We start from the raw sequence: 13,154 nt of genomic DNA, 5'->3' as shown, positions 1-13,154 counted from the left end.
AACCACGGAGACACATTTTCTGCTAAACCTATTCCTTTGTCCTACTGATCAGCTCAGGGATTCCCCTGTTTTACCTGTACAGAATGTATCGATACAGGAGCTTCAGGCTCAGCTTGAGCAGGAGACAAGACTTCACCGAGAGGAGCAAGAAAAGTTTACTGAAAGGATCATCCAGGTAAATACAAAACCCACCTGCTGGGAGAGACGCATGACCATGGCGTGTGACGTGGACCTTGTTTGTCAGGACTTGGGAATGCGTGTCCTGATGGCTGTGCCTGTTTGACCTCATCCCAGTAAATGAAGAATCTGGAATTTGAGGAAATGCAAACTCAAGCCTATTTTGCCACTGTGAATCTGGCTTCTCTGCTTTCTTCCCTCTGTGGAGGAAGTCGTGGTAGAGACATGAAATACCGCATGAAGAATTATATCAGCCCCTTCAGCTCGCTGTGAGCTGGGGAGAAGGGTGCTTTTGATTTCTAGGTGTGCAGTTTGGCACTATGCCCTATTCTGACTCCTCCTAGCCCAAAGAAAATCGAACACTTCTCCAAAGTCAGGGGAGTCATTACACACACGTAACTGAGATACAGATCAGGACTTTCTTGTATTTCTTGTACTCCATTCTTCCAGCCTTCTTGTTAATATCTGGTGAATAAATCATATTTTTTACATGGGCTCCCCCTGCTCTTTTGAAGGCTGGAACAGATTAGTCAATCGTTTTGTGGTCTCTAGCTCTTAGAGTGAAAAAAATCTGTTGCTAACTTTTGCAGGCTGTTTGGCTCTTAACTGAAGTTTTCTTTTTAAATTTACTTCATAGACTAAACTCAGCAAATTGTTGCATAGTGTAAAACATTCTTCCTTGTGCCAACTAATCTCTTTTGGCCCAAGTGGTATCTCTCTTGTTTTTCATAACTAGCTTTAATTTCCAGTTGATGTCCACTGGAGCAACCAGTTTGAAGGCAACCAGTTAATTGATTTCCTTCCTAGTTACCTTGGCCATGAAAGCTTTTTGGAAGCTATGCCTGCCTCCTAAAGTTCTTTTTTTTTTTTTTTTGCAATTGCTATCCTTTGTAAAAGCATAATACTCTATGAATTTGCCTCCACTAGAGTCTTTGCAAGAATTTGTGACCACAGGGACTTAGATCCTAACAGCTTGTAAAAAACAATGAAAAATGCAGCAAAATCAAAGCTAGCTGTTTATGTTGACAGCCAGTAGAAACAGAAGAATAAAAATGTCCTCTGGATTCTTCATTTTTTTTCCCAGACTATGCCCATCCGGTTGATAGTGTTTGTTTTTTATCACCTACCAGGATTTCTGGTGGAAATGAATCAGATCTTTGCTGTGTTTAACCATAACTTCATTTGGAGGAAGAACATGCATCAGCATCAAATCTATTTGTTTCTTCCTGTAAAAATTAAATTTAAAATTAGCTCCTTTTTTACTATTTCATTTTTAGGAATGTTTAATGACATCAAATTAAAGTGTGCTAGCAGTGTACAGTCTCCAAGTGTTATTAGGAGTTGCATGTATGTTTTTCGGACCATTATAGCTAATCCTGTTCCAGGCTACTTTTAAGCTTCATTTAAAACACGGTTAAGTCAGCAACTACTGTAAATAATTTTAATTTAATCAGGAACTTTTTAAGACATAGTAGCGTAGATGCTAAAAATTTGCATTATGCCGGAGCACATCATTCAGATGGCAGGCAAGTCCACAGTAAACCATCTAGTATGGACTAATAGCCTGTGTCAGAAGCATCTGAATATTGCTATGAAAATCAAACATGTATTTCCTAGCAGTATTTATTGCTAGGGAGTCCTTGTTCTGAAGTATTCTTTGTTCCTATGTGAACGTTGTTTGTTGCAAGGGTGTGTTCCAGTGGTTTGAATTGTTGTGGTCATTAGTGTACTGTGGCTTTCATAGATTTCATCTATGGAGCTGGTCAGGAAAGGGAGAGTCTGTTGTTGTACAGAATGGAAAATAGTGGAAACTGGCATCTGTAAGCAGCGAGTCTGTACTCATTTTCCATCTGCCTTTTCTTCATTAATGTGAACCACAGCTTGATTGAAGTGGAAACACTATCTTATCCATGCAGAACATGAGATGTTGTACAACTAACTTGTACAAGTGTTGTTGGGTTCAGGTCATGCCATGGTTTGATTTTGAAATATTAACAGAGAAGTCACGTTTAAAGAATAATGTTTCAGGTGGCCTTGCATTGGAAGAGGTGTCCTCTAAATAAATATGTGTCCTCTAAAGAGCTTTTCTTGGTGTTTCTAGTACTGAAGCTGAGACATGTTGAACGCTGAGCTGCAACCTATTCCTGTCTCTTCAGTTCTGTGTGTGTCCAAGATACAGTAATATCAGAATGAGAAACTGTTTACTATATATCATTCAGATGCCTTCAAGCATGAATTGTGAGAAGTGAGGAGCCAATAGTTGTATGAGAGATACTGGATATGATTCCTTCAGAAGTTTTGCTCTTCTAGAAGGAGAGGGACATGTAGCCACAGAGGAGAGGACCAGTCTGTGGCTGAGAGGGAAGAGGCAAACTAATATTTCAGGTTGTCTGAAGGGCAGCTGTGGTCCCACCTCCAGTGAATGTCTGCAAATGCATTTAGTAGGTGTGGTATGTGCAGCTATGTGGGGTGGTAGCTATGCTGGGAACCTACTACAGAGATACAGTCAAGAGAGGGAGGAAAATATGAGTGGTATAAACTTTTTAACCAGCATCAGAGCTATTGTGCATCTTTAAAGTAAATATCCAATTCCACAGCAGGTTATTTGCATACGGGTGTCTAAGCAAAGTTTTATCATCTGTTATCCTCTAATTTCCTCAGCAGTCCTAACTGCTGAGGAACTTATTGAGCCAAACTCAATAGCTACTCACTACTGATAAAAATTAGAGATTTCAGTCTCACCCAATGAAGTACAAGTCCTGGAGACTGCCCTGGGACACCACCCCATTGACGTGGTGTCTGTCATTCCATTAAAGCTGGAGGAGGAGCACATGCAGACCCTGCGGAGGAAAGACTTGGAAGTGCAGAGCTTGACTTTGCAGAACAAACTGGAAGAGAAGACCTGGAGTCAGGAGAAAAGTCTACTGCAGCAAGAACTCAGGCATTTCAAGCAGGACACCTTTCTCTTGTATGTCAAACTGAAGTGGCTGCTGAAACACTGGCGGCGAGGCAAGCGGATGGAGGAGGAAGGGGAGGACACATTAGAGGTAACTGTCCCACCTGAATAACCCAAATGAGTTACAACCGGTGGAGTACTGGGATGACCCTTCTTTAAGTGTAGACTTTAAATACGAGGTGGCATCAGCAACTTTATAATTGCACATAGATTGAAAGGGGATTCAAGTTAAACACAAAGCTTTTCTTAAGCTGGCTTGTGCTAAAGTGTGTCCTGCATGAGATGTTACAGATCACCCATCTTTAAATTGAAACCCTTAACTAGTACAAACATGTGGCCCTGAAACTCTCTCGTAGTAAATGAAAATTCAATTGGATCTCAAAGATATGACTCCTGAATAATTTTTTGAAAGAAAAAAACATGTTAGCAAGCTGAGGGAGTCAAATCTGTTTAGATGGGTTGAGTGCTGTTGTTTCTCTCATCATGTGCACAGTGTGTTCCTTACAAAGCATTCAGCAAAACAGATGGAGGGAAGCTCTGTTTTCATGTTGGCAGCAGAATTATGCAGCTTCTTGTGGGAACTTAGAATGAATCATTCTTATTTGTTCCTCTTCTTCATACACGTCTATCACTGTCAGCAGCAGTACACCAGTCGCCATCATGATAATTTTCCAAGCAGAGACTAAATCAAGATCAGGAATTTCAGAAGTACTTAACAACCTGGAATCCCCAGGCTGACATACCTTAGCAGGGGTGTGATTGCCCACCAACCTGCACTGTGAAGAAAGGTGCTGCTCAAATGTGTTGAGTTGCACACCCAGAATTACCATTTGATCTGGAAATCTCACCCAAAGAAAAAAAAGTATGTTGGAAGTGTTTGCCCATTCTGACATTTTATACAAATTCTTGAGAACAATAGATCTGTTTTGCAGGTTCATACAATTCTGAAACCATTTGCTAAGCAATTAAGTAGTTTTACTCAGTATCTCTGATCCTTTTGTATCTACTGGTTTTCAGTGTTTGCTGCATTTGGCTGTACAAGTACCATTTCAGGTCTGGTAGGAGTATGCTTAAGTTGAATACTCAATATTTTGTATTCTTAGGTAAGGGTAGATGAACATCTTTGCATTTGTCTGCTGTTAATATGAGTCAGAAACAAGAGATGAGTAGCTATTTAGAAATAATTTGCTTCTACTTTACTTCTGCAGTACTAATTTGTTTCTGTGTAAACTAGCTCATCTTCTAATACAAAAAGAGCTTTCCTTTTTTGGCTGTTTGGATTTTTTGACTGGTAAATTTATAATCAGTCCAACTCTAGTCATTATCGGAGTTGTGTTTTGCTAACACACTACTACAGAAAATAAAGTGATAGATTTGGATATCCCCCAATCTCCATATCTTTATCAGAAAATACACCAACGTCTTGTATAGTTTTTCATTAATGTATGATGGATTATATCCATCATGCTGCATAAGACCCATCTTCTCAGCTACATAGATCTCCTATTTAGCAGGCCTGCATAGCGTTGTGTTCACATATGCAACATGTCATATATCACCCAAAGATCATTTCTTTGATCATATCACCCAAAGATTAATTCTGTAGCTTATAGAGTTGAAGTCAATGTATCCCACCATGGAGATGCACGGGAAGAGAGTCCCTTCCTTTAGTCCTTCAGTAGATTTATGTCCCCAAAGGTAAATGGCGAAAGAATGTTCACGTGTCCCCTCTCTTGCATTTTAGATTGAGCACCCTGAGGCCCTTCCAGACTTTGGCATTCAGTCTGAGCAGAAGGTGAATGATGCAGAGCGAGAGGAGGAGGAAGAAGATGTTGTGTTTCCACTGACAGATTTCTCCCAGCGTCCCACCATGGAGAGCACTGATCGTGGACCACCGCTGCAGACTGCAGAATTACTGCAGCAGCAGAAACAGGTAATACACCATTTATATATCTTGCCCTGGGAATGGATATTGTAGATTTTCCAAGGGAGATCATTTTTCTGTGCTCCTGTGTTAAACCACCTAAAATCATACTTGTAAAAATACTTCTAGCTACACAGCAATTACAGTGGATTTCATACATTATATTGATATTTAAATTTAATCAAAAGCCACGTGGTTACTGTTCTGTTGGCAGATGCTATCAGTGAAAAATCCTATTTCCTCTTGTGGCTGTTTGCCCAGAAACATCTATCAGTATGTGATGGTTTGCAGAATTTACATGCTCATCTTGTCTGAACATATCTATTGTATTCTACTGTCAAGCTTTTAGCAAGATGTGATTTTATTTCCTTTAAATAATTTAAGAAACTAGCACATGCATTTAATGTTTCCCTTAGAGATGATGGGAAAACAGTGTAAAAGTTGCTTCCTCTCACTGGGCTTGGGTTTAAAAGCTTGAAAGAAAATCACGCTAACTTTTCCCTGGCATCTTCTGTGCCCTGACTGTGTGTCAGAGCACTGCCATATATCCTAGCTTTTTCCTTTGTGCATTTAATATACTAGCAGTCCTACCAATAGTAATAGCAAATATTCAGAGAAAGACCTCTTATATTTTTGAAATGGAAACTGTTCATATGAAATCATTCTGTTACATGGAATTATTTGCAACAATAAATAGAATGGAGTGAGAATTCTATGTAAAACACAAATTCAATGAAAAAAAAGTCTTGAATCTTTATGCCTTGTGTCCCATCTCTATTTGGGCCATCGGCTTGGGAGCCTGATCCACAATGACAGGTCTCAACCAAATATGTACTCTCCATGACCCCAGTACTTTGCTGGAGTTGCTGCAGGACCTGGGGATTGTGTGTGTCTTTGCATTTCAGTGCTTAACCTTGAATTCCGCACACTCTCATGATTATGTACAATCTGTTTGTTTATTTTCTGTATGTTGTAGCAGGCAACAGTCTCTATCCTATAATAAGGTTAGGCTGGGAGATGCACAGGTTGTTTTGCAACCCTCCTCTATAGTTTAAGATGTAGCTTCAGTTAGAATTTTTGTTTGAATAAAAACGGTAGAGACCTGTGGTCTTTATGCTGCTTCGTATTCTATTTTAAATATATATACATTTTTGCTTTCCTTTTTCATTGCACTAGCTGACAACTCCATTCTCTAGCTATTATTTTCTGTGAAGTGTACTACCAAGTTAGTATTCATTTGATCAGTTTGGCGTTTGGAAAGGTTCTATCTTGCTGGTCACACAGACCCCATCACTGTCTTCCTCTCAGGAAGCTCTTCTTTTGTAAAGGCTGTAGAAGGCCATGGAAGAGATGCTGTTGAAACATATCATTTATTTGCATTCCATATGTAGACTGATTTAATCTAGAATTAGTAAAATAAGTATAAACCAAAATGCTATCTCTTTACAAACTCTGTCGTGTACTTACTTTCCATATAAATCTCTTAAAATGACCAAGAATATTCAGATAAATTATGTCCTCTTTGAATTAATCGGAGCTTAGGCATTAATCTCAATTAAGGTAGCAGAAATGGGCAATAGATTGCTTATAATTCATTTTGATATACATTGTAGCAGTTCCAGCTAATCTTGCTTAAAGAAATGATCCATAGGAACAGACCACATCTTAGTACACCTCATAGTGAATAGTGCATGATATACAAATGAACCTGTGAAGGCAAAATACATTTCTTGCTTTCCAACCAGGAAAAAGTGTTATTTCAACACTGCAAGAATGAGTGAGTTTGCTAAATATTTCTCATTTTAAGCACTATTTTTTGTTTTGCCTGCTCACGCAAGTACATCTTCTAACAAGCACTGCTGTGCTGAAAAACACCCAGAGTTTTGGGGATCTTCTGCAGGTTCCTTAAGCCCACAGCTGGGAAAAAAACACTTTTACTGGGAATTTGGAGTGAGGGGTGCAGCTGAAAGTCTCCAAGGTTTGCACCTGCCCAGGAGAACCCAAAGTTACTGGTTCTGTCTTATAAGCTCCAAGATGAAATACATCAGCACTTGTTTCACACCAGGAATGAAATTCTGAGATAGTCTAGAAGTGGCTGGGATAACTAGGTCAGAAAAAAGAAAGGGCTTATGGTAACTTGAGGTTACCCACATTTATTTTTAACATTTACTTTTAATATTTAATGGTTTGTATTTTCAGCCAGCACTCTTGCTGCTGACTTTCTTACACTGACTGGAAAGTGGAATTGTTATGAGAAAAATTATAAGCCTAGAGGCCTTAATTTCAACAAGCAACCTTTAATTTTATGTTATTATGATTTGAGATACTCAACTGGATGGAAAGTACACATCTGACTTGTCTGGGATTTTTATGTGGCCAGTGTGTGGAGGGATGAAGTCATGGCAAAGTGGAAAGGTGAGAAAAAAGATTAGCTGATGAGAGGCAGAGTAGATGGGGTCTCTGAGAAGGGTCAATTCATCTTTCTCTGCATGACATTGTTCCTTGGCTGGTAGCTGGAGCACATGGCAGAAAGGGTCAGGCAAGGAACTAGTAAGGTTAAGAGCCAAGCTGGAAGTCTGGTCATGGGCAGGAGATAAACAGGTAAGTTGGGTTGGTGGCACAGCAGAGAAGGGCTTGCTGTTAAGTCAGTACTCCTATGTGTACAGTAAGAGATCGGGGAGAACAGCCTGTGGAAAAAGGACGAGCTTTGGTTCAGTTGAATAGAAAGGATGAAATGCCTGTTACATGTTGTAAGATCAGGGGAGTAAGAATAAAAGAGTTTACACATCTGTTGTCCAGTGGAAAAAGCATTAAAAAACAATACAGTAGTGTTGTTGCTGGGAGGACTGTCAAGAAAATCCCCAGTTAGACCTCTTTGTGATCATACAATGTTTGTTTTCAAAGCTTAGCTAAGAGAAAAGCCCAAAGGAATAGTCATTAAGCCCTAAATATACTACAGTGAGTTGCACCAAGATCCAGCTTCCCTTTTGCCCAGATTTGTGACTGGACAGAGAAAATACACAGTTATCATTTGCTGTTTAGGCTCCTGACCTTGTGTTTTTAATTGACTGCTCTATTAAACTGCTTGTAATACCAGGCTGTGGCTAAATTCTTAAGTGAAATACTCAAATGAAATTCTCAGAGAAAAAACAATTTGATTAAAAGCATAACCAAGCTGCAAGCAGTTACTCTGGTCCAAAACTTTTCTAGAGCTGGAGACTCCCATTTCTGTGATTAACTCAACTTAGTAAATACTCCAAAGTCCTGGAATTTAATTGCGATTTACTACACAAAGTTTTGGCTTGTTGTCAGCTGCAGAGCTGTGGATACAAGACTTTAAACTTTTGAGAAGCTTTTGTAATTCTCTTGTCTTAGGTCAGCTGTGAATCAGTCATATTTCTCCAAGCTTTAAATTTTGGAAACTGTTAAGGTACTAAAGAGCCATCTCCTTGCATGGGAGACTGTCCAGGGAATCACAGACATGCCAAATTTCTTCTGCTGTACAACATGCCTGAAAGGAAGGGAAAGATTATAACAATATTTGTTGTGTATTTACAGGACTTATTCTTATGCAGAAGCTGTTTGGCCATTTTACCAACAGAAATCTAAAGCATGTCTAGATGTTAATCTTGTATTTCAGAGCATATTCTCTTAAAAGTACTTTGTCTATTCTCCAAAACCCCTCCAGTTTGGTAAAACAGAAAAAAATAATCTCACAGGCCTCTCCAACTTCAGACTGTAAATACAAAGTTGTGCAAAAGAGACTTCTCCACAGGAATAAAAAGTATGTAACCAAAATTGGATTTATATTGGCAAGGTACTTAAAATCCCAGCAAGCCTGGGAGCACCTGGTGTACTTGTCTCATAACAGTGACATTGATGTAATGCCTCCAGAAATAAGACATGCCCTCATCCCAGTAGGCTACAAACCTGCAATGAGGCTCGTTTGGTTCCTTTATGTACTAGCCCAGAACTCCTTTCTTTGCAAAGCAAATTTTATAGGACTCTAAAATTATCAAATGTGTGCAAAGGAATGAGAGATGTAGCTTGCTTTAGTGTCATTTGGGTTTATTTTTCTTCTGCCTCATTTCCCTCGCAGAGCCTTTAGACTGTTTTACCAGAGAAAGGTTTATGCAGCACACCAGAAAACCAAGAACATGGCTCTTGAATGAAAGTACTTCACAGATATTTGGGGTCGAGGTTTTCAAAGAGGATGAGACCAGATTTTGATGTGTTCAATACCCAGCAGCTCCTGTTGTGACACTAAGGGCAAATCTTCAAAGGAGTTCTTATTCTGATTATTACACAAGGGGCTTGAGATGTTTGGAGAATTTAGCTTTAATTAGGTATTAGAATGAAAATTCATGATGGAAACATAAAATCTCATTGCATATTGAATAGTAGGTGATCTTCTATGCACGATGGATACTGCTGCTGTATAGTAGGAAGCTGCTAATTGGCATTAAATGTTAATGGAATTAATTCTGCTTCTGTGGGTGCGTTTCTTACAAAACCCTATGTTGTACGCCATCACATTTCATTAGCCCAAACAGATTATACCTCAGTCAATGAGCACCTGCAGTTATTTCCCTCCATCTAGCATATTTGTGCTGATGTATCAAATAGCTTGGAAAAAGTAGACCACATTTTTTTATTTTTTAAAGAAAAAAGGCACCGTGGTATGTATGATTAGTAATTACAAAAAGTGGGTGAAGTGGGCTCAGTGATGCCAAAAATCTGATGAACATATGAAATCATCTTAGTTGCCTACATAAAATTTTGTAATTATTGTCATTGGAAAAAGCACAAGAAAATTATTAGATCTTTGCATACATCTTATTACTTGACTTGTCATCAAAGAAGTTCCCTGTGTAGTTACTTTGTGAAACACCAGATAAGAGGAATTGCAGGAAGCCCTTACTTGGGAAAACAAATAAAAAATAAAATCAATTAGACTATCATCCAAGAATCAAGACAGCTAATTTGAGTTAGGCCTTCCCAGGGAAGTTAACACATTTATGAGAATCAGGTGATTAAATGCTGAATTTATTGAGTTAGCTTTCCCACTTTTCTGCTCATGCTGTGTCTGCTAATCAAATATAATTTTCTTAAAAGTATTTTCTATTCAGAATAACTTGTCAAATACAATCTCTGGCTACTCCTCTGGTCTTTGAGAGGCTCTTTGGGAATATTTGATTTAAATTTTGGATAAATAAATCATGTTATATGTTTCTGTTTCCTGATTCAATGACTGCAAAAAATGATGGGAAACCTTTTCTTTTACTCATCTAGAATGAAGATGCAGAAAACATTTTTTGATATTTAACATAAAAATGGCAGGTTATGCAAGTCTTCAGAGAATGTGCAGAAAGTAAATGCCAAAACTAAGAAAAGAAATTAGAGATTTGAATAAGTATACATGATGTCACCTCTGGGCTAGACTTCTAATTTAACTCCATTCTTGGCTTCTGGCTAGCACAAGAGCACAGACAACATTTTCAGTATGACCATGAAACTCTCAACAAGATGTGGATAGGGGTTTGTTCTTTGATCCCATCTACAAGAGGAAAAGTGACCTGCCTGGCATTTGTGCCTTTGGTACCAAGAAGGGTGCTGCTGCAAAGCTAACCTGGGTGCAACTGCCTGGGGTGGAGCAGAAGTATGAAGTACAGACTAATGAAACACCTTAGCAGAGATACTCAGAACCTCACTTCATTTCCCAAAAGATTTTATCTTATAATGCAAAAGCACTGAAAATTAATGCCTTTTCTTTATATGTGGTTTACAAATATTTGGGATTTGATACTGAGCAATGACCGCATGTATGAGACATTTAGCTATCCAAAAACCCTCAAGAATGACACTCTAGCTTTCATTTACAGTATTAAAAAAGAAATTATTACAGATGTCCTCAGTCTAGAAAGATGCTTAGTGCTTTTTTCAGGGTGACTTAAGTATCTTTGACTTTCATGAAGCATCAGGACTAGGACTAACAAGAACTAGAATCCCAGAATTGCAGAATCATAGAATCATTTAGGTTGGAAAAGACTCTTAAGATCATGGAGTCCAACCCTAAACCCAACACTGCCCACCAAACCATGTCCCAAAGTGTCACACCCACACATCTTTTAAACACCTCGAGGGATGGTGACTCAACCACTTCCCTGAGCTGCTTGTAGACAGAGAAGGCGTTGCTATTCTTAGTTTTCTCATGCAAAATTAGCCCAGGCACTTTCTCTTCTATGCAGTGGACACACACTCATTTTTCCTCCTAAAAATGAAACTAGAGATTAAAACCATCCAATGTCAGCATTTTGTTTGCTTTGTTGTGGCAGGCGAGTGAAAATCGGAAGCTCCTGAATGCTCTGAAAGGTTTGCTGGATGACTTCCGCTCGGAGTTGCGGGATGAGGAGCGCGAGCGCCAGGGGCTCCAGCAGCAGTATGCCCTGCACAAGGCAGCCTGGGAGGTGGAAATGACCGAACTGAAGTGTCGCCTCGAACAGGTAACACCCCCTATGCCCCACACCTGTAAAGAATGCCTGAAGTGCCTAATGAATAAGGAAATCTGTGACAGACAGGAAAGAGACTATATTTTTGCATTTTACCCTGGTGCCTGAAAGGTCCCTGCTCCCAAAGCCTGCGCAAACCTTTGCCTCTTGAATTGCCTCTTGGATTTCCAGTTGTCCCAGTACAAGTACCCATGTAGTAGGTACTGTGTAATGTCACTGAGGACAAAGGAACTGAATCTCTTGCTGTATTTTCTCAGAAGAGTTGGCTGGTAATGTATCAGCTGTGGTAATGAGACATGCAGAGAGGCCTGTATCTATTGAAGAGAAAAATGTCTTGATGTTGGCATGCTAACAATTAGCTTGTCACTGTGCCTTGGCACATAACAGCTGCGATATGTAACGCATAGGAAAGAACAGAGTGATTTAGTAATATTGAAGTGATAGATCAATATATTAATATTAAACTAGCTATTCAAAGCTCCTGGTTAGAGATGGATGGTACCCCACTGAAGAGAGAACTCTAGCTACTTGCCATTGCGATACTGTTAGAAGTGTTTCTATAAAACCTGGTACCAGGTGCTTCAATGTCACGTACAGCAGTTCACAGAAGATGTACTGTTTCTGAAGCAGCATGAAAGCAAATCAGCAAAAAACCCACAAGAATTAATTTCCAAAGCTGATGACATAAAAGCTCTTATTTTCCACATTGAAGAGTGGAGGGGCGGGAGAATTAGTACATTCAGATCTTGAGAAAAATTGTAGAGCTTCTCAGCAGAAGGAAAAATATAATAAAAATATTCACTGTTGGGAGGGTGGTACATTTAGAAGGATTTACTGAACATTAGAGGCTCACTATGACGCACAGGATTGAGATGTGAGTGCTGCTTTTCCTGCTCAGGTACTGTGGGCTGCTTTCCTGGAATGAAGGAAGAAGCTTTCATTTTTAGCAGTCTCCTCTCAACAGATTGAGATGCTCAGTTCTGCTGCTTCTCAATGCACACACATTTCCAAACAACGCATCACTTGAGAAAGGAAACAAAATCAGTTCCCATTTTCACTCCTTTCAAAATATCTCGATGATAGATTTACCCTAAGCTCGAGATGGCAACAAAGAACAAAACTTAGGGAAAGTCTGACCATGAACTGCTGATTTAGAGCTAGTGTGCTTTGCCTTTGTATGGGCAATAAATTTCCAGGCTGCTGCTTTGGCTGGTGTTTGGCACCAGGACAGCTCAGGGAGAAGGAAGATTTGAACCCTTCTTTCTGGGGATTTTACCAGGCTCTTTGCTACCTCTACTGCTCCACTAGTAATAATATATAACATATGGTAACTACTGAGCTATGGGTGTTGCTTTTTACATTTTTCCAAGCAAATGAAAAGAATGAAACTGGTCAATATTTCAGACATGAAACTGTCTTCCTTAGCCAATTCCCCACAATTTCTATTTCACAGTAAAAGCAGGTCTCTAATGCAGTAGCAAAAAGATAGCACACCTTTAACCAAATAATAGTCAAGTCTGTCAGGTTTGTGCGTGTAGGAGGACTTCTCATGATGCCATTTTGTTGTGTTGATTGGTGGTGATGAACC

At 39.3% G+C, this 13,154-nt stretch overlaps 1 protein-coding gene across 12 annotated transcripts in view; it reads left to right on the top strand.

Moving 5' to 3' along the window:
- The window catches only part of MTCL1 (microtubule crosslinking factor 1), a 105,124-nt gene that overhangs the window by 71,153 nt on the left and 20,817 nt on the right, over positions 1–13,154 (top strand). For 6 of the 12 annotated variants that reach the window (XM_051772655.1, XM_051772612.1, XM_051772604.1 and 3 more), the window contains 4 exons: positions 53–175; positions 2,994–3,224; positions 4,878–5,066; positions 11,393–11,560. In XM_051772655.1, coding sequence (XP_051628615.1) covers positions 53–175; positions 2,994–3,224; positions 4,878–5,066; positions 11,393–11,560 — 711 coding nt within the window. The remainder of the gene's footprint in view (positions 1–52; positions 176–2,993; positions 3,225–4,877; positions 5,067–11,392; positions 11,561–13,154) is intronic. The other 6 variants (XM_051772597.1, XM_051772620.1, XM_051772648.1 and 3 more) reach the window with 2 other exon arrangements.

Source organism: Manacus candei, unplaced genomic scaffold (genome assembly GCF_025592945.1).
Source record: "Manacus candei isolate 608988 ecotype Guabito, Panama unplaced genomic scaffold, ASM2559294v1 h1tg000008l, whole genome shotgun sequence".
Taxonomy (NCBI): domain Eukaryota; kingdom Metazoa; phylum Chordata; class Aves; order Passeriformes; family Pipridae; genus Manacus; species Manacus candei.
The sequence above is the reverse complement of the archived record's forward strand: the minus strand, read 5'-3'. Positions and strand labels throughout refer to the sequence as shown.